Here is a 21,075-nt window from a genome sequence, read left to right on the forward strand (position 1 = left end):
TGACGTTTTTAATCCCGTTAATGTGATGTAAACAAACTGCCCGCATACAGGACGCTGTTTTCATCGGGTTTTCATCCGTTTAAATATAATGTTACGTCCCCATTTGGAAAACATGCAACTGTGAACTGTCAACAACAAATCACTACTAACGATATTAACTGTTGCCGAAATAGCTCACAGATACGTTACTTATAGAGCGAAGAACGCAACATTTGCGTCATTGTGGCTAGCGCTAGCTACGCTAACACACATCGAGTTACCGTCCAAAACGTTACACAGACATGTTAACTAACCATTCAGAAACGTCCTGCTGCATCCACAGCGTAGAACTTCTACAGGAGCTGATCCTGGTTCTGGGTCGGAGTCCGGTTCGAAGCGGTACGGCTGGACCGCTGTTAGTTTGTAGCGTAGAACCATAACCATGGCAACAAGCTGGACGCGGACAGCACGGGGCGGAGAGACACAACCACTTCCTCAGTAGGAGCGGGGTCAGGGGTCATCTCATTAGCATAAGGCTACACCCTGACAGAATCACCCGTTTGAAAAAGTGGGGTAAAAAAGCAGAAAATGAGGAGTGTGATCCACTCCGAAATACATGTTCCGATTGTTTTTTCCAGTTGAGGAATTCAAAGACCAGGTTTGGAGACATCAATAACTTATATTAACTTGTGGAAAAATAGCATAATAGGGCCCCTTTAAAGGCGCCATATGTAAGAATGTGGCCAAAAACAGTACGACACTCAAATTCAAAACACTGCGGCGAGTCGTATCCGCCTCCCCCTCCACCCCCTCCCATCAAGACTTGATGTTGCCAGAGCTGTTGGCGTATAGCCTACTCCGTCAGCCACCTGGACGGCGGTCGGGGGAGAGACGCACACAATGATTAAGTGGATAAACGGTCCGTGTACGTTGCGGCCATCCGACTTTCGTTTTGAAGTCAACAATCGCAAAACGGAGTTGAAAATAAAGCTATTTTCTGAATGAAAATATATCAACTAAGCCGTGGAGGAAGTAATTTTCGCTACGAGTTGTTTCCCGTTTTTCGCTTCAAAATAAAAGAACGAAAAACGGAAAAATGACTCGTATCCCGTTATTCGTTTTAAAAACGGAAAACGACTCGTTAACTGATATTATATATTGTGTTTATGAATGGGATTCGGGGATGAAATAACAGTGCCATTTTTCATTCCAGATTTTGCCGTAGGCTACGTCTTTTTTACCCGGAAGGCGCTGTTATGCCGCGAAATTACCTGAAAGCCTACTTTAAGACATTTAGGGGGAGCTTTCAAACACTGTTCATAAACGCTCTGACAGCGTCTGACGGTCGCATTTTGAAGTAAGCCCACTGTATTAAACACGCACCAAAAGACACACCAACTCCGGCAGCGACGGATATGGACGCAACGGACCACCGAACGAACCGGCGAGTGGGCGGTTCTGTGTTCAAGTTGGATCAATTGGATAGACGTCCTGTGAAGTGGGCGGGACTTTGAGTTTCGCTCTGCCGTTTCCAACATGGCGGCCGGGCCACAAACGATCTCATTTTACAGTTAAACTACACGCTAAAGTATGTTTCTGAAAACATTTGAGGCGGGAAATGTGTAGTGCAGTAACATAATCTGGATTCATATTTGATCAACACTGCCTAGTTTGATAGTTTGAACGAAGTTTCTGGAGCCGGCGGCATTGCGTTGGACGGACGTCATTTGCATAAAGTTCAATCTATCGAACTTTATGCAAATGACGTCCGTCCAACGCAATGCCGTGTTGCCAATGTTTTCAGAAACATGCTTTAACTGTAAAATGAGATCGTTTGTGGCCCGGCCGCCATATTGGAAACAGCAGAACGAAACTCAAGTCCCGTCCAACTTGAACACAGAACCGCCCACTCGCCGGTGCGTTCGACCGTCCGTTGCGTCCATATCCGTCGCTGCCGGAGTAGGTGTGTCTGTACCATAAGGGGCGTTCACACCGGACGCGATAGACGCGAATTGAGCGGCGACTCTACATTGAAAATCAATGTAAATGGCGCGATGACACGCGATTCAGGCGGAGGCGGCGCGAATGGAGCGTCTGGTGCGAATGGAGCGAGGTGCGTGTCCACAGGCAGCGGTGTTTCCCCGCGTCCCATTCATTGTCTATGTGAAAAGCTGTGCAATGCATTCTGGTAGCGTCGCGGCGAATGTCGAGAGACGGCGCGCGAGTTGGCCGCTCCTCATTTGCCTAAAGTTGAAGTCGAATCTACTTTATGCTAATCAGAGGCGCCGCGCTCGACTCGCCGCCTCGGGAACGCTCGCTAAAATTAGTTGTTTAAAGGAGAGCGCCTGTCAATCATCCTCTAGTGGCAGCCCACCAAGCGTGCAATACTGGGAAGCGGCGTGTCCACTCGCATTTAAAATCGCCCCTGTGGACACTCACCTTGACGCGTATGGCGGGAATGGCTCGTCTGAAGCGACGCGAATAAAGTTGAAAATGGGCGCGTTTCGGATCGCATGCATTTGCGCCGATGCATGCACGAGACTTGAGAGGATCCGTCGGAACTCGTCATAAACACGCCAAGTTCTCACCACGTCAAGTCGGACACAGGTGCACTTCACGGGCTTTTTTTATTTATTTTTTTATTTAAACTTTATTAATAATTGTATACATAACAAAAACTATCGCGCCAGGGGAAACTTCACGGACTTTGCAGAAAGAATATGGCCTGCCCAGTGGCGCTGGCTTTCTTCGTCGCTGACGAACTCGAGCCGAGGCATTTGAAGTCCCGTTGTTGACGGAGGCTGAGGAATTTTCTCACGTGGGAAATACCACGTGATAATTCTAACCAACTAGGGCAACGTTGAGGGGAGTGTCTTATGTCCGCACTTATTTCAGACCATCTGCAGAGAAAAGCATGCGAAGGGAGGTACCTGGAGATACCGCGAGTTTTTAAAGTCATGTGACATGTCGCAAAGGGAAGTTATCACCAGCATTTGTGACGTTTTTTTCCCAGAATGCCTTGTTTTGCGAGGCAAATGCATGCGCATGCTTGATTCGAAACAAGCCTAATATCGACCTTTTCAGGCAGCATCGCGCCGCGACATCCAATCAGCGACGAGTTCGACCTGTTGCATTTCCACCGGCTAGAGAGCCCAGAGAGCCACGTCTGTATACGTCTGAGGTTTCCCCGCAGCGCTAATTTCAAGCATAGCAGACATGTCTCTTCAGAAAAAGTGTTTATTTTGGCAAATAATACAATAACAATAAAATACACAAAATACTAAAATCACAACATTTTTTAAAGTGTAGAACAGTGTGTGATGAATAGATCAGAGTGTTTGATGTTTAGTCATCTGCAGGTTGGACCTCCGTTCAATATCGCCGATGTCCGACAGCTCTACAAACACAAACCAGAGAACAGCGGTTTAATCACAAACGTGTCCACGACGCTGCAAACACAGATGTTAAGTCACGTTGGTAGTTGGTAACGTTTAGTGAGCGGCAGTCAGAAAGTGGCATGCTAACGTTGTTGTTAGCAATATCACGCTAGCTGGCTAGCTAGCCGGTCAGCTTACATTACCCGAGGAAGCAAAGCCACTAGTTGCTGCTGTTACGAACGTAATCACTAGCTTGGTAAACTAAACAGAAATGTGTCGTTGGTTTGCAACGAGGTGAAACAATTTAAAAGTGAAACTTACCGGGAACAGTAACGTTAGTAAAACTCTGCAGCGGCGTATTTTCCCCCGTTGCCTCGAGCGTTAACCCCGCCCCCAGCCCCTAACGTAAGCCGGGGCCGGTTCCAGCCCAGCAAAGAGTTGGGGCTGCTCGGGAACCAGTTTTCCTGGCCGAGAGTTGGCTCTTTGTCTGTGGAAACAGGAAGAACTGGTTCGCGATTGGGCACCGGCTCCGAACCGGCCCTCAAAATGCCTCGGTGGAAAAGGGGTAGGAGCGGGTCAGAGCGCAGCCGACCCGGCACACCGAGGATCAACAGCTGAGGGGCGGAGGCTCCGATTCTATGTCCGCGTCATAACGCTTTTGCTGCGAGTTTAAAACAGTAGGTTTATTTCAAAACGCGAGCGTCAGACGCTGTCAGAGCGTTAATGAACAGGTCTTTAGGCTTTCAGGTAATTTCGCAGCATACAGCGCCTTCAAGGTCATTAAAAAAGACGAACGGCAGATCTGGAATGAAAAATGGCCCTGTTCCGAATCCCATTCATGAACACAATATATAATATCAGTTAACGAGTCGTTTTCCGTTTCTCGTTTTCCGTTTTTTAAACGAATAACGGGATGCGAGTCATTTTCTGTTTTTCGTTCTTTTATTTTGAAGCGAAAAACATCACATCCTGCTGTGTAATGAGCTGCATTGAACACAAGAAGATCTATTGAGAACAAAAAATACATATTTCCTTTTATTTTGGCGAAAAGTAATGCAAAAGTAAGTAAGTAGTGTAATGCGTTACAATTCAAAGACAGTAATATTGTAATGTAACTAATTACTTTGAAATGACAGTAACAAGTAATAAATAATGCATTACGCTTTTGAAGTAACTTGCCCAACACTGGAGTTCAGTATGTTATATGATCATTATTCCTGAGTCTCTATGACATATTAGGATGATTTTACGGCCAGTTGCTTTAGATTTCTTACATATTGTACCTTTAAGTAAACGTAATGTGTTACTAAACACATCGATTTACTTCAGGAAAGTACCTGCAGTAACAGTTTGTCCCCTTTGAAAAGAGTGAACTTCTGCTGGAGAAAAAAACATTCAACACATTTAGCGTGATCCAACTCGACCAGGCAAACAGCCTTCCCCCTGCACCCTGGGATGAGCTGGGAAAGAGGTTGGTTTCCTGAGACACAAGGGAGACCTCCTCTATCAGATCAGTGCTGTAATAAGAGACCAAGGCCACTTCATAAAGACGGTCTGTGTGAGCAGGTATGTGCTGTAGCCCTCATTGATAAGCGGCTGCTATCGGAGAGGAGGAAATGCTCTCAGCTGGTAATAACCTGCAGAGGTTCAGTTTAATGACCTTTCACCTCAGGACATTGCCTTTTTATTTAGTCATGAATGTGTTTTTGAATGACCCTGACGGCATTAATCTGCTAAAATAAATAATCACATCAAATCGTGACTGCAAAAACTGAAATGAAATGGAACATGTGCCGAACTAGAAAACTGAGCAAGTGAGGTATTTGTATTGACACTCCCATCTTGAAGTCCAAAACTGTGATCTTATGCTGAGTTCTTAAAAAAAAAAAAAAGCTTATTCACAGAACAGAAAAGAAGCCGTGTTTACCATGGGTAACAGGTCATGGTATACGTTTTTTGACTGTCCAAAGATGCAACATTAAGGACACCTGCCACAAGATAGTCTGGAGATGATGAGAGTCTATGGTGTTGGTGGCCTTGAGATCCATGTAAACACTACCAGGTACATGTAGTCATGCAAGCAACACCAAGAAGCAACAAAACACAGCCAAATAATACCGATTTATAACCCTTGAGGCATATTGACATGCAGAGCAGCAATAAGACGTAAATCACATTTTCTTTTTAAATAAATCCAGTTTTATTTGGAAGAAGCAGGTGAACGGTTGAGAAACAATGAGAATTAACTCCCAATTCTTTGCAAGTGTAAATCTCAATCAGAATACTTTGTTTTGGGTGAACCTATCAAAGCTGTTCCTGAATGTCTTTGTCCTCTGTGTTCATGCTGAAGGATCAGTGGGCTCACGTGGAGGAAATTGAGCTGGTGAACGATGGATCCGGTTTGGGCTTTGGCATCGTGGGAGGTAGGATGACTGGAGTGGTGGTCAGGACGCTCATCCCAAACAGCGTGGCTCATAAGGTAAGTTCATTTGATGAGTGCCGGTGCAATATTTAACTACAAGTAGTGTTGCATAGCCAGACGTGTTTTCAGAAAGATCTGGCTCCACACATCCTTCTGGCATCCCTAACCCTGTTAATTTAAAGTGTGTAAATGTGTAATACCTGACCACAACACACACCCTGTCCCCTCTACTGCTGAGGCTATACTATCTAAATTTACAGCCCTTGCGTTATAAAACAAGACTAAGTGTAACCTTGTATCTGGCTGGACCGTCTGTGGCTTAATTGCACAGAAGCTAAACTTCTCAACCTCAACGATTATTTTGTTGAACACCGCAAAAAATAAAATCCATCTCTCTCTCGACTCAAACCGCCTCGACAAACTGCAGCCTGTCAGTCAGTCACCAGGGTAACACTGTTGACGATGACGTGGAGGAATCATGTGATTTCCTTCCTGTTTTGTCATTGTGGTGTTAGCAACGTCGCTGTGTTAGCAGTGCGGCTGTGTTAGCAGCGCCGCTGTGTTAGCTGTGCGTCGTAGTGTGATATTTTAAAGTTAAAAGTCCAGGATTCACAATAACCAGTTTCATACTAAGGTGTATGGCTGGCCCTCTACGCTCCAGCCAAAAAGTCTACTACGGTACTTACCATAACAGCAGGGCAAGAACACGCAACATTGTACCAGACTACTGAAACTCTGATATTTGATCAACTCATTATCAGAACATTTTTTTAAACATTTTAAATGTCCCATATTATGAAAAACACATTTTCTCAGGTCTCTACACCTATAAACTGGTCCTCCCTGAGCCTGTCAACTCCCAGAATGAGGAAAACAAGCGACTCCTGCATGGTCTCTACAGCCCCCCCACTGGTACAACGACGCTCCTACAGGCTGTTCAGATTCAGCTCCCGTCGTTACGTAATGAAGGGAGTCATTTGCATAGGCCAATCTCCTCTGATGATAGGAGATATCCGAGAGGGGGCGTTTATCACCGAGGTGAAGTTCGGTGTGTCCTGCGGTGAGACAGCAGTGAGAGACCGTCCATACGAAGAAGTTTTTTGTGGGTAAGCGCACAAGTCTTGTGCGTTTCGCCCGGCCGTCCATACGGATCTGGCATTTTCGCTGCCTGAAAACGCACTTTTTTGAAACCAGCTCTCAGGGTGAAAAAGAAAAAAACGACACTCCTCTGTTTCATGTTCGTTTTCATGTAGACGGCGAAAACGAATATGATGACGTCATCGGCCCGCCCCTCGAGCCTGACTTCTTACCCCGCGACGTCTCGTAACAACAACGGCGGCCTCCTTGCTCGTAAGCAGATATTCTGCTCCTCTGTACGACGGCATATCAGGGCCACTGTATGAAAAAAAACAGAGCTGAGAGAGGGGGGCAATATTCCGGGAAAAAAGTCACAGATTTGCTACTTTTTTACGATGCTAACGAACAACCGCTAGCTAACTTCCCATGAATGTAGGCATTTATTTGTCTAATTAATCCATCACAACGTGTGACAACGCCTCGTCAGGGTCCTTAGGGTGACGGCGGTTGATGCTTATTGTTGGTTTTATTTATACGGGACAAATTGTCATCTTATGGGTGTTTATTGATCGGGTGGTCGGGTGGCGATTAGCCGTAGCTCTCACGTGTTGCTATAGCAACAGTAAACATCTGATCAAGCTCCGTCTCTTCTTCTGCATTTTTGTAGCAGAAACAGCGCCACATATAGGCCTGGAATATGTACTACAGCGCACTGTGTCGTTTTCAGTGGATTCGTCTGGACGCAGATTTTTTTGAAACGACGCCAAGGCATAACGGAGAAAAAAAGTTTATTTTGCTACGTGTGGATGGCCTCTGAGATAGCAGTGTTTCACAATGTCGTCGCTCAGAGCTAGACACACAGATTGCTCTGTTGTTGGTTGTACAAATCAACATAAATGCTTATATTCTGTCCCAGCTACAGAAGAACAGAAGAGACAGTGGTTGCATTTAATTTTTAATGACAATGTGCCGGCTACGGTTCGTGTTAGCTTGTATGTGTGTGCTAACCACTTCACATCGGACTGCTTCAGTAACGAGGGTCAGTACAAAGCTGGCTTTGCCTCGACACTCACCCTCGTAAAGGATCTGTCCCAACTATACGGGACCAGCAACTTCACCTGAGCCACATAGGCGAGCCATAGCGATACATCCATCGTAAACATTGGCGCATGCTAACGCTAGCGTAAGCGGCATCATCTCTGCCGCTCTCCAAGTAGGCGATGACAGAACAAGCTCATTAGCATTTAAAGGTGCAGGCACAGAAACAGCCTGTTCTCAGCAGAGCTCATTTGAGCAAATTTTAGACAGCTGAAATTCAGGACCACGGATGGGTTTGGGGCAATGCATATCAAATACAGTGTTGTTGGACCTCTGACAGCTGTGTGGAATTGAGGAAAATCTGTATAATAGGGGACCTTTAAACTAAAATTAGCCTGGCCATATCTTACACAACTTTAAGCCCAGGATGGAGGATGGCCTTTACAAAATAGTGTAGATAGTGGAATGGGGGGAACTGAAGAGACTTAAACACACTCAACCTAAACTGAAATGTTTTTTTTTCTTCTTCTTCTTTTACTTTTGACTGCTTGTTGGCTGTGTACTGACACTGCAGCTGCCTTAGTGGATCAGCTGAGCAGCCGACTGCAGAAATGTGTTCTGTAAAAGCAGAAATTATAATATTTTATATATATATATATATATTATAAGGCAGTAGAAGTTTTCTGTGAAAGTAACAGTTGAAAGAAAAGCAGAACAGACAGCAGGCAGCAGCAGGACTGAAGGAGGAATTATAGCATGGTCAATTGATTAATTAGATCAATTAGATTAATTGGACATGGTTTATTTCTCTGCAAAGAACGCTCACACAGCTTTTTTGAAGTCTGATGAACGCTTTCTTCGCTTTTTTCCCTGCATTTTTATGATAATGAATATAAATATAAATTAATATTTATGTGTATTCCTTATTTTTACTCAAGGTCTACGAGCAGTCAGAGACAGGAAGAGCATTTGTTAGTAGCTACGAAAATTTGGGAGATACTTATGTTTTGATGAATACTGAAACTCGCGTACATTACCATCTGCGAACAGTTCACACACAAACTCGTCCTGCTCATGTTGCATGAATGTGACCCCTTATCTTTACTTTTTTTGGCATGTAGCTGACAGTTGCTGTAAAATGTGAAAAACAATCTATCTATCAATTTATTAATTCAAAAATACATGCAGATATTTAAACTATTACAGATATAAATAAGTGTCTCTAATATAAGAATGTTGTCAATAAAGACTTCTGGCAACTATTTCTGACTTAACAGTTTACTTACACTTACATGTATTCCTGTATATTGTTACTTTCTGATCATTGTGATGTATTGTCATTAATCTCTTTCATGGTCCTCCTTCCTTTTCCTCCAATCAGGATGGGCGCCTTCGCACAGGTGACCGCATCCTTCGCATTGGCGTGACGCCCACCAGTGGGCTCACCAGCGACCAGGTTGTCAAGGTGCTGCAGGGTTGTGGAAGTCACGTGACATTGTTGATCGCCAGGGATCTGCGGTTTCAGAGGTCAATAGCCCCGCCTCCCCCGCCACCTCCTGACTCTGCCCCCATCTTCTCCTTACCTCCCCGACCCCCGGGCCTACCCCCCCAACACCAGCTCAGCAGGAAAGTCAGCAGTCAGGAGAACCATCATGTGAGAATAATCTTGGACACTAAATATGAAATAATTTCAAGAGATAAATGTTCTCCTAGACAAAAGCACAAAACAAGAAAGACTAAATATCCTCGTTATTCTTCGGAGACAGTGTGGTCTGGGCTCAACTTTATTGACTGAAAGTTTTTTTTTTGTTTCAGCCCAACCTCGAGGGATATGAGATCCACGAGGTTCCTCTAACCAAGAATGAAGGCCAGAGCCTCGGCATCTCCATCATCGGTCATAACCCCCTGACCAGCCATGGTAGGACAGGAAAGAACACTAAAACATAGTAGAAATACACAGAAAATACCACAACCAGCCTGGTTAGGACAGATAAACCAATGTTAAAATTGACTGAACACATCTGCTGGGGGGACTTTTACTGTGAAACAACTGGAGGACTTTTACTGTGAAACAACTGGAGGACTTTTAATGTGAAGCAACTGGAGGACTTTTACTGTGAAGCAACTTTAGGACTTTTACTGTGAAGCAGATATGATGATTAAAAAATCATAAAAAATCAGAAGTGAAGTTCATCACAATATGCAACAGCATTTTGATACATGCTCTGTTTTTTGATGGCCCAATAAAACCTGAACGTTCTCTCTGTGTCTCTTGCCTTGTTCAGATGCAGTAGGTGTGTTTGTTAAACATGTGGTCCCAGGCAGCGCTGCAGATCACAGCGGAAACATCCGGATCCATGACAGACTCCTCGCTGTAACAACCTGATTTAATCCTTAATATATACCTACATGTGTCTTTTACTGTTCCTCTTCTTTTTATACCTAATCACATGTAACGTGGAACACATTCAAATCTAGAGGCCAACCTCATGTGAGCCTCTACCTGTCTTTCTCTTTGTCTTCCTGTCTTTCCCAATAGTTGGACGGCATTAGTCTGCACGGTCTGACCAATCAGGAGGTTCTGGAGGTGTTGAAGCAGACGGGTCCAACTGTCATTCTCAGTGTGGTCAGGAAGAAACCCAGAACCCTGGAGAGATCTCTGGATAAAGGTAGACAGACAGACAGACAGACAGACAGATCTAGCCGATTTTTTGGAGTGCTTTAGCACCCCTAGATTGCGTCCCAGCACCCCTAAAATGCAATATAAAAATAACAGTCATGTTGTTTTTTTAAACGCAAGTCCATGTATGATGAGCTTAAATGGACAGTATGTAGGAATTACTCCAATCGAGTGGTGAAATTGTATTTTGCATTCAGACGAATAGAGCTCTCACTAGATTAGGCGTTTTGTTCCTCCTCAGCGGTTATATTCTTCAAAATGACGGAAAAACATGGAAGCCTCCTGAGGACTTACCCGTCCAATGTAAATACAAATAAGAAATGTTTTGCTTACGAGGATAAATCAGATTATTGGCAGAGGTAAATATACACTTATCAGGACCTATTTATGAATGAAGAAATTGATTTTAGCTAATAAATTAGAAAAATGTTACACACTGTCCCTTTAAACATGGTCAAAAACACATAGACAGTACTTATGGTTTACTTTAAACTTAATATTGGCTTTTTGGCTCAGCATTAAAGTAAGATTTCCAGTCACAGTGGTATCCCCGACCTCAAAAGTCTGATGTTCTTCATTGTCAAATGTGGGGTGAATGATAGTCCAAAATAACGTTAAAATGTTTTGTTAAAAAACAAAAGGGACATTTTTTGGGGATCAATGGGTGCTCAGCACCCCTAAAGCTCTGTTCCTAGAACCGCCCCTGCAGAGAGACAAACACTTATTGAAAGACAGATAATTACAGTTTTTCGGGGGGAAATTAGTTGTTGGCCCCATACTGATGCATCAAAGCAAGAGAAAAGCCGGTGTTACTGATACCATTAACAATGACTGTATTCCATTTAGGTGAGACGTCTTTTATGCATGCTGGCTCACTTCAGAGGCCGAGATGGAACAGAGCCATAGTTAATGTTAGTATTTCCCCCTCTGCTTCTGCTGCTATAACAAGTCAAAATGTCTGGCATGAAAAAGGTCCATTGACTCCCCTCTTTCTGCTCCTGTGCGTTGTGATGTAATGGTGCATTCCAAAACAACTTAACAACCACTATAACCACATAAATAAATGTGCAGCACTGTAATAGCGCATTGAACTCAGTTTTCGACTTTCACGTTGACAGACAATGTGTCGCATAATGCAACTCCTCAAAGAATAGCAGTCATTGAATTAACTGATTCCTGAGTTTCAACTTTGTTATTAAATTATTTATTATATTATAAATTATGGAAACGGTTAGTAAGTGCTTAAAGGTTGTATCAGCGATTCTGGGCCGAAACATAAATTATCACATTCATCTGTTTTTACCTCACGATCCGCTAGCTGCCCGCCCCATAAGCGGGCCGTCAAAAAAACGCGTCTCTCTAGGCAGCCTAGGCTCTGAGATCGCACACAAAAACAAATGGTACTACCAACACCTCAAAAGCAAAATAAACAGTGTTCCAACCAATCACAGACAAGGGGTGGGTGGTACGTTCATGAAAATGCGCGTCCATGATCATTTTCAAAACACGGGAGGGAGGCAGGGCTGGAGGGAGGGGCTAGCTGGATCTCGCAATGGAAGTGAGGGCAACCAGAATCGCTGATACAACCTTAAACGTAAAAATAAGAGATTAAACATAACCCAATAACCATTTAATGTTGTTAGATTACAGCAAAAAAATACTTAACAGGTATAATATTACAAAAGGCATAAATTAGCTTAGCTTATTTTGTAGGCATTATTAAACTGCTATTGTCAGTTGTATGCAAATGAATCTCATCCGGATACATACAGTATCTCAGGTTTAAATCTGGTGAAAGTGACTTTCTGTAACTTCATGACTATATTGTATTAAACAATAATCTGCCCCTGTGAAAGTTAACTCTCTGTGTTAAACTAATCCAAGCTTTTCTTGCTACTACCTGTTGTAGCTTCATTGCCTCTGTCCTCTTACCAAGATTAAGATGACAAATTTGTTTACAACTCGGTGTAATTTTCCCAAACTCTCTGTGGAAAGCCTGTGATTCCTCCTCCACATCCCACAGCGTCCACAGAGATTAATGCACCCAGTTCACGGTCATTTTTTTGTCTTGCGATCAGACGGCTGGCCTGCACTGGTCAGCGTCCAGAACAGAGAGCACCAAGTGAATTTAAAAAACAGAAGAAGAGTGCTGGCCTCTTATCTCCTCCAGACGCCTTTTTATTTCATTACTGAGGAAAAACACTGGGAACCAGCTGAGTTCTCAACTTCTTACCTTCTGGTTATTTCTGTGGCTCTCTTATCTACAGATACTTTTGATGAGTTATGATGAAACTCACTTGAAAATGAACTTCATTTTTACACAGCACCAACGGTAATGATCAGTCAGGAGGTCAAAGTTCAGAGCACCCTGTTCCCTCAATGCATTTGGATGCACTGAAATGGGCCACAGCCAAGATTGAAGATGAGATGGGATAAGATGGGTGTGTGTGTGTGTGTGTGTGTGTGTGTGTGTGTGTGTGTGTGTGTGTGTGTGTGTGTGTGTGTGTGTGTGTGTGTGTGTGTGTGTGTGTGTGTGTGTGTGTGTGTGTGTGTGTGTGTGTGTGTGTGTGTGTGTGTGTATATATATATATATCCTGAGGGAAATTGTTTTGTAGCAGAACAAAGGCGTAAAGACTGCAAATAAAACAAAATATAAACACTAAAGATTATCAATAAGGTGCAGAAACCAAATCTACACTGGTTAACGGTTTGAGGGGCTCCAGATGAATCGTATAAATCTGGAAGACGTTACACAGTTTCAGACGGCCTCTGCAGTAACACATTCATGCTGTGGATGCCAGAAATGGAAGAATAATAATGTTTTTTCTCTCTTTCTCTCTCTCTCTCTCTCTCTCTCTCTCTCTCTCTCTCTCTCTCTCTCTCTCTCTCTGTCTGTGTCAGTGGAGAGGGAGTCGTCTCGTGTCTCTTTGAGGAGGTCATTGGAGGTCAATGCTCGCTCTTCTGGGGTTAGTGTAACGATGCCAAAACTCCAACCGACGTACCCAGACACAACACAGCTAACAAGGGGTGAGCACATACACACACACACACACACACACCCACGTTGTTGTGTTGTATGAGATAACTGCATTTAGACTTAACTCTTCCTCCTGAGAGGATCACTAGAGAATAGCTGAAAGGGTCATTCAAATCTAAAGGGTTAACAGTTTGAGGAGTCAGGCACAGTAAAGACAATCCAGTATAGTTGGGGGGGTTATATGATGATATGAAATGGAAAGTTATCGATTCAGACTTGTACTTGATTACCCATTACATCCAAGTTAATTACAAACACAGAGAATCTTGCAGAGTCCACGAGTCAAGAGGCAAAAATGTTTCTAACCTTGCATAAAATTGATATTTTAGGGTTTAGAAAAGTTAATTCTAATTAAGAATAACATTTTTTCAGATGTCTCCTTTAAAAGGAAGTCTATGGTAGAAATTAGGCACAAATGGCTACAAGGCTGAACAGATCTATAATTAATACTACTACTACTACTAATAATAATAATAATTCATTCATTAATTACATCCATGCTGCACTAGTGCAGAACACTAACAAGTGTCCGTCCCTATGTTTTAAACATCTGGGTCAGTGTTGCCTGATAGACAAGAAACAAGTTTACAGTCTCATCTACTTCTACCTCTACATCTAAGTCATATAGTTCAACCCCTGAGACCAAAAGACATAGTCACATTATGTTTACAGCCAACTCCTCTATTGAGATTTTACACAGACAGCTTTATATTTCATGTTTACAGGATAACTTACTTTAAATGTATTTGTACTACAAATAAATGACTAAACCTTAAAAAAAGGTTTCTATCATCACGTAAAGCAGGAAATGGATTCATGGCGTGAGCTCTGAACATTATCAGTGTTTAAAAAGCCTCCTAAGTGTAGTGTCTGCAGACGTGTCACAAAGGCCTCTAACAGCATTCCTCTCTGAATTATTTCCTCTCTTTTTATTCCTCATTAGCTTTGCTAAGTGGCCAAAACGCCACGGTAACACTTAGCACGCTGCCTGCTCCTGGCCAACAGATGTAAAGTGTCTGAGCTGTCTGACAGCCTTGCAGCGATGTATTACCCTGTTTATTCAGCCAAATGCTGCAGATTAATTACCCTGTGAAGGCCGGGGTTAGCAATGCTAATTTAATCAGAGGCTGTTGTTGTAACACCGCCAGACCTGCTGCAAAATACCTCCCAACATGTCAAAAGATTTGTGACAACATGGAGGTGTTTTTTTCTTGAGCTTGGCAGTGGTTGTTTTCTCCCTGAAATCAGCCCGAAGGGTCAGAGAGCAGACTTAGGTTTCCTTCCCAGAGTCGCTCTGTAATCTGCTCCGACTTCCAGTGTTTCATGTTCAAACTGCTGTCGTCACTCTTCTCTGGAAAACACATTTATTCTTCTGTGATTCAAGAAGGTATTGTTGCTCAGTGAAAAAGCATTGACCCCCCCAACACACACACACACACACACACACACACACACACAGTCGAAGTTGCTTACTTTACACTTTACATTTGATTCATTTTGCTTTTTGCTTCTAACTGGTGAATTCCAATGAGGCAAGCGTCAGCCGGCAGCATAGATGTAGTGAAATGTTTGTACTGCAGCAGAACTACAGTAAAGGCATTCTTCTCATTCTGCTGCAGTACTGCCAGCTGTGTAGCACTACTACATACATGACTGTTACTCTTGCCCATATAACTGGTTGGATTGATTGGCAAAAGCTAATCATACTCCAAGTTCTTCATTTTCACTTGTATATTTATTTTATGTTTATTTTATGTCTCATGTAACTTTAGTTTGTGTTCCCTTTATCTCTGTATATTCTACGCTTCACCTTGCTATAAGACTAATTTCCCCTCAGTCACACTAAAGCCAAGTAACTTTGGCTGCATGATATGCAGGACTACCACAGTTGTACTGTAGTGTGCTTGTTAAAAAACACTTTGTAAATAAGCAAAGCGCTACTTTCTGCAGCAATCAATTTTGGGCCTCAGAGATTTTTTTGTTGCAGTACTGAAAGTGGCCACTGGGCCACAAATTGGCAGCAAGGCTGTGTCAGATCTATAATTACAGGCAGAGTGAGTAATTTACAAAAACCACAGAGACTTTGAACACATCGCCATACCGGAAAAGTCCCGCCCCCTTCGTTCAGACCTCTGTTCAAAGCCCCGCCTCCTTCGTCCAGACCTCTGTTCAAAGCCCCGCCCCCTTCGTTCAGACCTCTGTTCAAAGCCGCTCCCCCAAACGAGTTCTGAGATCGGCAGAGTGCAATCAGGAAGTAAGCATTGACAGACAGGCAGGCCGTCCAATTGTTTTCTCCGGCCCAACTTTTTTGAATGGACGGGATTTTTACAGTCCTGCCACAGCCACGGATTACTTTTTTTTTTTTTTTTTTTCATGTCAGAGCATTTAATGTATTCATTGCTATCTGTATGTTTATGTAAGGATTTCAAGTAATATAACGGAAAGTTTGTCTACTCTAACTTTAACACATCGTCGCTGCACAGGTGCTTCTCCACAGCAGGTGCTAGTAGCTGGTCAGTAGGGATGGAACGGTATAAGATTGTATTTCGGATCAGGATAAAAAACACTCAGGTTATCAGGATATTCATGAATCTCATCACAAGTGAATTGAAAAACCAGTCTAGTTCACTATCTTGGTTGAGAAGTGAAAACTAGAGTTGGATTTAAAATTTAGGCCTCCAGGAAATATCAGGAAGAACTGACTTACACAATGTTGATATTGTGTTTTATCGATGATGCATGACAAATATGTGTTTCTAATCCACATGTAAAGTGATTCCGTTTTAAGCATATTTTGGTCATTATCATGAATCGCAACTCTTTTGACCAGAATAATCATGACATATACAGTATATATTACATATATATATATATATATATATATATATATATATATATATATATATATATATATATTCATATCATTCCATGCCGGTCAGTGCTCTGTTTCCTGCTCTCCTACACTATCTTATGTATGTTAGAAACTCAGTCTGTAATTAGGATAGGGGAGTAGAGGCCAGTGACACAATGTACATATAATATTCTCCTACTTAGTATAAGACACTGCTCTTTGTAATATGAATGCAAATACATCATCATCTGTCATAACATACCTTGTCTTCTGGTAAAGTAGGACTACACGTCATGCCACCTTTGCTGCAGTACTTCTTGTTCATTTGCATCACGTTCAGTATGTGTTGTGTTACAGTACCTGAGGTTGTAGTTGATGAGCTGTAGGAAGCTGCTGTGTTTCAATGGCTGAATTGTAATTTTACATCTGTTCCACTGCTTACAAAGGCTGTTCTGTGTGTGTGTGTGTGTGTGTGTGTGTGTGTGTGTGTGTGTGTGTGTGTGTGTGTGTGTGTGTGTGTGTGTGTGTGTGTGTGTGTGTGTGTGTGTGTGTGTGTGTGTGTGTGTGTGTGTGTGTGTGTGTGTGTGTACACAGATGCAGAACTGTGGGCTAAATGGGAACAGGCTCTGGGACCAAAGTACCAAGTTCTGGTGAGATACATTTCCACTGATACTGTTCATTCTTGATGTTCAGTACTGATGAGTGTGTTTGTTGTCAGGTGGTGAAGTTAGATCCCGTCATTGAAGACGATGCAGAGCTGCAAAAATCCTCCAAGGTGAGAAACGCACCGCGTCGGACCTCTGCTGTGTGTTGTAAGCATTTTGGATGCTGCCGAAAGATACTAATATATTTCTTTCAGCCCACTTTGCAAAACAAAACAAAGCATAGTATAATTCAACAGCACCACAAACCACATCCTTTAATGTAGTTTGACAACTGAAGTTTATAATCTGTATTTTCTCCTGATGTCTTGTATTTCTGTGTCCAGTTGCTGCCCGTCCACACTGTGCGTCTTGGTGTTGAGCTGGACTCATTCGATGGTCACCACTACATCTCTTCCGTGGTCCCTGGAGGCCCTGTGGACAAACATGGAGTCTTGAGACCAGAAGATGAGCTACTGGAGGTAAATACATACACTTGCACACAGACAAACACAAACACTGTGGGACTAAATACAGCTCCAGCTTGAAGTATGACTCGTTTTTGCAGATGCTTCTTTCATCCCCAGTACAGTACACTAAACGCGTAAAAATGTTTTAGTTGTGTTCTTAACTCTGTCTGAGATATCATTGTATTGTGTCTCTTGAACTGTAGTTTTTCCTCTAATTCAAAGTAAAATGATATGTTAATAATAACATATGACGTGTGTGTGTGTGTGTGTGTGTGTGTGTGTGTGTGTGTGTGTGTGTGTGTGTGTGTGTGTGTGTGTGTGTGTGTGTGTGTGTGTGTGTGTGGGGGGGGGGGGGGGGTGTAGGTGAATGATGTTCAGCTGTATGGTAAGTCTCGTCGGGAAGTGGTGTCGTTCCTCAAAGAAGTGCCTCCTCCGTTCACTCTGGTCTGCTGCCGACACCCGATCTCTGACCTGGAACCAGAATCGGAATCTGAACCAGGGCCTCAACCAGAACTACGAGATGGACGAGTAAGACAGTCACAAGCAAGTGTGGAGGAGGTGAGAGCATCAAGGAACATACACTAAATATCAAAGTAATAAAGAGAATATTTATCCAATATTGTGGGTAAAAATCATATGTAAAATAATCCAATTTATGTTCACTGCAATTAACTTTGACCTGTGTGTGACTTCAATAACTCTATATGATAACTAAATATTAAATAATAACATGTTTGTTTTTAAACACAATTTTCACAAGATCAATTTCCATGATACTGTATATAGTAAGAATTACATGTGATCCATGAATGTGACCCATTACGTCGTGTCTTGTTTGTTCAGATTGAGCTGAAGTTGTCGTCAATGCTCTGCAGTCAGACAGGACTGAGAGAGAGTGTCACTGAACAGCAGCAGGCAGCCAGACAGGTAACCTGTCTCACCCTGTCTCCGGTGTTTTACTGCACATGATTGATGTCATCTACACACGTGAATCAGACATTGACATCTCATTTAAGTGAATATGCTAAATATCTTTGATGAATTACATTTGTGACCATTTTTATTCAAAGTTTGAATGTGTTGCTGTCTCAGCTGAAGGCCACATAATAGCATCACAATTAAAATAAAAGGTTTTTGATTTATTTGAGAATTTGCTTTCAAATTCAAATGAAAAAAAACTATGGTTAAAGGATGGATTTAGAGATTTAAATGTATTATTCTGTGACTATTGATTTATGATTAGATTTCACAAAATTTGGAATGCTTTATGAACATTCCAAACGTATTTTCGTGAATTTAAATGGAAATTAGGGCTGGGCCAAAAATCATAATTTTTCATCATGATATACACTATATTGCCAAAAGTATTCACTCACCCATCCAGATAACTGAAATCAGGTGTTCCAATCACTTCCATGGCCACAGGTGTATAAAAGCAAGCACCTAGGCATGCAGACTGTTTCTACAAACGTCTGTGAAAGAATGGGTCGCTCTCAGGAGCTCAGTGAGTTCTGACTGCATTGTGCCACGTGTAAAGTTTGGTGGAGGGGGATTATGGTGTGGGGGTGTTGTTCAGGAGCTGGGCTTGGCCTCTTAGTTCCAGTGAAAGGAACTCTGAATGCTTCAGCAAACCAAGAGATGTTGGACAATTCCATGCTCCCAACTTTGTAGGAACAGTTTGGGGATGGCCCCTTCCTGTTCCAACATGACTGTGCACCAGTGCACAAAGCAAGGTCCATAAAGACATGGAGGAGAGAGTTTGGTGTGGATGAACTTGATTGGCCTGCACAGAGTCCTGACCTCAACCCGATAGAACACCTTTGGGATGAATTAGAGTGGAGACTGAGAGCCGGGCCTTCCGTCCAACATCAGAGTGTGACCTCACAAATACGCTTCTGGAAGACTGGTCAAAAAGTCCCATAAACACACTCCTAAACCTTGTGGAAAGCCTTCCAGAAGAGTTGAAGCTGTTATATCTGCAAAGGGTGGACCGACGTCATATTAAACCCTATGGATTAAGAATGGGATGTCACTTAAGTTCATATGCGAGTCAAGGCAGGTGAGTGAATACTTTTGGCAATATAGTGTAGGATCTCCGCGTCTGTGGTGGCATTCCCACACAAAATTTAAAATGAGTGAGGCCTTTTCCGTCAGTCAGCAGCGGTTGGTCTGCAGGTGGAGCTAATCACGGAAGTATGCTGCGTTTACTTGTAATGGGAAATCGGTAACTTCCATCTGCTGAGTCAGGCTCCCTCTAGTCTAAAGTGTTTCATTACTGCTGACTCACAATGGAGGATCAACAGGCAGAGAAAGAAGACCATTCAACTTCCAGTCCAAGAAAAAGAAACAACAAACTAATGGAAGTGAAGAAGGAAAGTCATCAAGAAGCAAAGTGACCGCCAACGAGGGGAAACCAGGATCACAACGTGATACGTTATACAGTCGACATTGTTCGGTTTCCAAAAGAACTCTGGGAGATGAGGTCCCAGAGGCTTGCCTGCAGTTACATCTACCGCCAAAGAGGCCGCTAGAAGCAACGTTCCCAAATCTTACGGAGTACAACTTAAAATTGTAGTCGTTTTCATATTTTATTATTTTTTTATTTTCATTAATTTTTTTTTTTTTTTTTACTTTTTGCCTTCATTGCGAGAGGACAGCGTGAGAGTGAAAGGGGGAGAGAGAGGGGGACGACAGGCAGAACGGGCTGCCAGGCGGGTTGGAACCCGGGGTTAGCCTCGATACGTGGGGCACCAACTCTACCACTGAGCTATCGCTGCACCCCGTGTGAATTCTTCTTCTGAGAAATGTTAAATAATCAGATTTTACCTGAGAAAGTTTAGAAAGTAAAGGCTTGTTTATTATATAACATTTAGATAAATTATTATCACAATATTTCAAGATATGATTTCATCATGATATGATTGCATTGAAAGATGATAAATTGTCATATTAAGTTATGCCTAGCCCTTAAAGACCGCAATAAGTTTCTCTTTCTTGATACTTTAATTTATTGTGCAAGAAAATAGCCGTTTGTGTGCGGGGAGCACAAGTGTATTCCATAAGGAAAATTATAATACTAACAATACTATTACTACTACTACTACCACTAATAATAATAATAATAATAATAATAATAATAATAATAATAATCAGGATGACGATAATTAGTTTGACACCAACAGTTAGATTGGTACTTAAGGTAATTTCATTTTGTATACTGTATGTACTTGTCCAGCAGACTTTAAATACTTGTCGGTATTAAGAGTCTGCTGTCTCTGCTGTGTGTCAGGTGGAGCAGGTATCCCCTGGAGAGGAGGCGCTGATTGAGCTCCAACACAACCAGGAGGAAGACGACGAGCCAGATGAAGACGAAGATGAAGGAGAGCTGGCTCAATGGTCTCCAGACATCCAGGTACTGGAGCTGCAGAAGGAGAACGACAAAGGCCTCGGCTTCAGCATCCTCGATTACCAGGTAACAACAACACCTATGTGCCTGTCTCTTA

General features: G+C 42.7%; 1 protein-coding gene across 3 annotated transcripts in view; it reads left to right on the forward strand.

Annotated features, from left to right (window-relative positions):
* The window catches only part of patj (PATJ crumbs cell polarity complex component), a 76,398-nt gene that overhangs the window by 23,882 nt on the left and 31,441 nt on the right, over positions 1-21,075 (forward strand). For all 3 annotated transcript variants that reach the window (XM_084011545.1, XM_084011546.1, XM_084011547.1), the window contains 12 exons: positions 5,707-5,835; positions 9,275-9,547; positions 9,709-9,811; positions 10,179-10,267; positions 10,433-10,562; positions 13,475-13,600; positions 17,056-17,111; positions 17,180-17,236; positions 17,450-17,584; positions 17,936-18,130; positions 18,416-18,499; positions 20,862-21,044. In XM_084011545.1, coding sequence (XP_083867671.1) covers positions 5,707-5,835; positions 9,275-9,547; positions 9,709-9,811; positions 10,179-10,267; positions 10,433-10,562; positions 13,475-13,600; positions 17,056-17,111; positions 17,180-17,236; positions 17,450-17,584; positions 17,936-18,130; positions 18,416-18,499; positions 20,862-21,044 — 1,560 coding nt within the window. The remainder of the gene's footprint in view (positions 1-5,706; positions 5,836-9,274; positions 9,548-9,708; positions 9,812-10,178; positions 10,268-10,432; positions 10,563-13,474; positions 13,601-17,055; positions 17,112-17,179; positions 17,237-17,449; positions 17,585-17,935; positions 18,131-18,415; positions 18,500-20,861; positions 21,045-21,075) is intronic.

The sequence above is a fragment of the Eutrigla gurnardus genome, assembly GCF_963514095.1.
Source record: "Eutrigla gurnardus genome assembly, chromosome: 6".
Classification (NCBI taxonomy): Eukaryota; Metazoa; Chordata; class Actinopteri; order Perciformes; family Triglidae; genus Eutrigla; species Eutrigla gurnardus.